The 2500-nt window shown below is 49.5% G+C and overlaps 1 protein-coding gene across 1 annotated transcript; it reads left to right on the forward strand.

Annotated features, from left to right (window-relative positions):
• Positions 1-4: 4 nt before the first annotated feature.
• On the forward strand, positions 5-1361 carry LOC142990000 (tyrosine-protein kinase SRK3-like; the record flags this gene model as incomplete). The annotated part of the gene is given in 5 exon segments (XM_076139696.1): positions 5-83; positions 225-406; positions 495-606; positions 609-647; positions 724-1361. Coding segments are annotated over 5 exon segments (594 nt in total), but the record flags the coding sequence as incomplete, so codon positions are not given.
• Positions 1362-2500: the final 1139 nt, after the last annotated feature.

Raw genomic sequence — 2500 nt, forward strand, 5'->3', positions numbered from 1 at the left:
GTTCGCCATCTGCACCGCCTCCTCGCCGTATTACATCATCACTGAGCTGATGGAGAAGGGCAGCCTGCTCAGCTTCCTCAGAAGTACGCCTGCAGAGTGTGTGTGTGCGTGTGTGTGTGTGCCTGTGTGTGTGTGTGTGTGTGTGTGCGCGTGTGTGTGTGTGTGTGTGCGTGTGTGTGTGTGTGTGTGTGTTTACTCCCCTGACCCTTTACCCCTGCCTCCAGGTTCGGAGGCTCAGAACCTGGACCTGCCCTCGCTCATCGACATGTCGGCCCAGGTGGCTGATGGGATGTCGTACCTGGAGGAGAAGAACAGCATCCACAGAGATCTGGCAGCCAGGAACGTCCTGGTGGGAGAAGATTACATCTGCAAGGTGGCCGACTTTGGACTGGCCAGGGTGATCAAGGTGGGAGGAGCTAAGAGTTTCATTTAGAGTAAGAACACGTAACAGAAGGATGCAGCTGAGGTCACTGATCCTTCCTCCCTCCATCCAGGAGCCTTTCTACGTCACAGCCGATAAGAAGATCCCCTACAAGTGGAGCTCTCCAGAGGCCATCACCCACGGGAGGTTCTCCAACAAGTCAGACGTCTGGTCCTTCGGTGTTCTGCCTATGAGATCGTCACCTATGGAAGCATTCCTTATCCAGGTGAGGGAAACATCTGATCTCAATGTAGATCCCTCCTCTTCCTCTTCCTGCCTCATCTGTCTGCCCTCTTCATCAGGCTACAGCAACCAGGAGGTGTACCAGCAGGTCATGAGGGGTTACAGGATGCCGGCGCCGGACAAATGTCCAGACTTCCTCTACGACATCATGCTGATGTGTTGGCGAGCTGAGCCAGACGAGCGGCCGGACTTCAAGGACCTCAGGCTCAAACTGGACAGCAACTCCTATGAGCTGCAGTGACGTCATGGAGTACGGCTCAGTGCCACAGGGGGGCAGCAGAGACACGGAGCGAGGAGCCACGCACCTCCCGCCTTTAGACAGGAAACAATACAGAGTTCTCTCCAAAGAGGAGTCCACAGGTGGAGCCCAGGAGAACACAGAGCGGCACACAGAGCGGCACAGAGCGCCACACAGAGCTGCTGTGACTCTTCCTCGTCCCTACCTGTCAATCATCTTTGAATCGAGCAGGAAGCAGAAAGAGAAACGCCACTCAAAGCTCGAGCCGGTCGTGATAGAATGTGACGTCTTGTTGCCATAGTTACCTGCAGTAAGTATGTGAGAAGCCAGGGTTTATGATAAAAATAACAGACGAGGCAGAGGTGCTGCTGCCATGGTAACCTGCAGTGTAAACATGATCAGTGATGAATGTATGGAGGCGTGAAGAGAAGCTGGAATAAATATGAGAGAGATGTGGAAGTGTGAGGAGATACACTGAGCACACACACACACACACACACACACACACACACACACGTATCAGGCTGGGTGACAAAGCCAAAGTATCAATGCTGCATCAAAGAATCTATACATAAAAGTGATAAAGCAGCTGTGCCGTGTCTGCAGTGTCACATGTGACCAGCAGGTGGCAGCACCGTCACAGTGTCTGCCGTGAGAGCAGCTGGAGGCGGGGCTTCGGCTCTGATTGGATCAATGACCTCACTGTTATCTTCCTTACTGTATTATGATGAAGAAGCCCGTCAAGAATCTAAACATTTAAGGTGAACTATCACCCTGATCAACCATGTGATCCAGGTCTACAGCTAACTGGGGCAGTGAGTGTATGTGGGTCAGGTACACACGTACACGTGTGTGTTTTCCTCTTCTGTCAGGATGTGGAGGTAGAGAGGTCACATGTGACCTCTGACTTCAGCGCTTAGTTTATAATCAAATTCAGGATTATTCTCTCCTGTCACCATTTCAGCGTCTTCACCTTTGACACGTTGCCATAGAAACCAGCCAGCATGGTTGCTTCTCTCTCTAAATGCTTCACAGCTCTTAGATGCATAAACCAACAAACCATCAAAACTACTGAAACACTGATATTTATATTTATTCTGTCATAAATAAAGAAACAGACTTTAGAGTTTATTTTGTTTCTTCTTATTAAATATAATCACACTTCTTTTTATAAATTACTTCTGTAGATTTGTTTTTTCCTTTGCTGATTACAGGCGTTTTGTTTTGTGTGCTGCACAGCTCACACACACAGATTATTATGAAAGTGTAAGAAAACACACACACACACACACTCGCTCTCTCTTTGACCTAATTTGACACAGACTGAGTGTGTGTGTGTGTGTGTGTTGGCAGCAGATTGTGTGTGTGTGTGTCCTCAAGGAGCTGCTGTGAACACTGTCACCCTGCTCCACCCTGATCTTCATCCAGACACCACCAAAGCAAACACACACACATACACACACTGCTTCAGAACCCGACTGAGCCTGCTGAGTACTCAGGATCAGACTGGAGAGTTTGTTTATGTACACATAGATGCTCCTGGACCTTTGACCTCTCTAATCCCGACCCTCACTCTGTGATCTCGTCTCATCGCTGCT

Source organism: Genypterus blacodes, unplaced genomic scaffold, assembly GCF_046128005.1.
Source record: "Genypterus blacodes isolate CSIRO-AG114 ecotype Tasmania unplaced genomic scaffold, CSIRO-AGI_Gbla_v1 ptg000442l_1, whole genome shotgun sequence".
Lineage (NCBI taxonomy): Eukaryota > Metazoa > Chordata > Actinopteri > Ophidiiformes > Ophidiidae > Genypterus > Genypterus blacodes.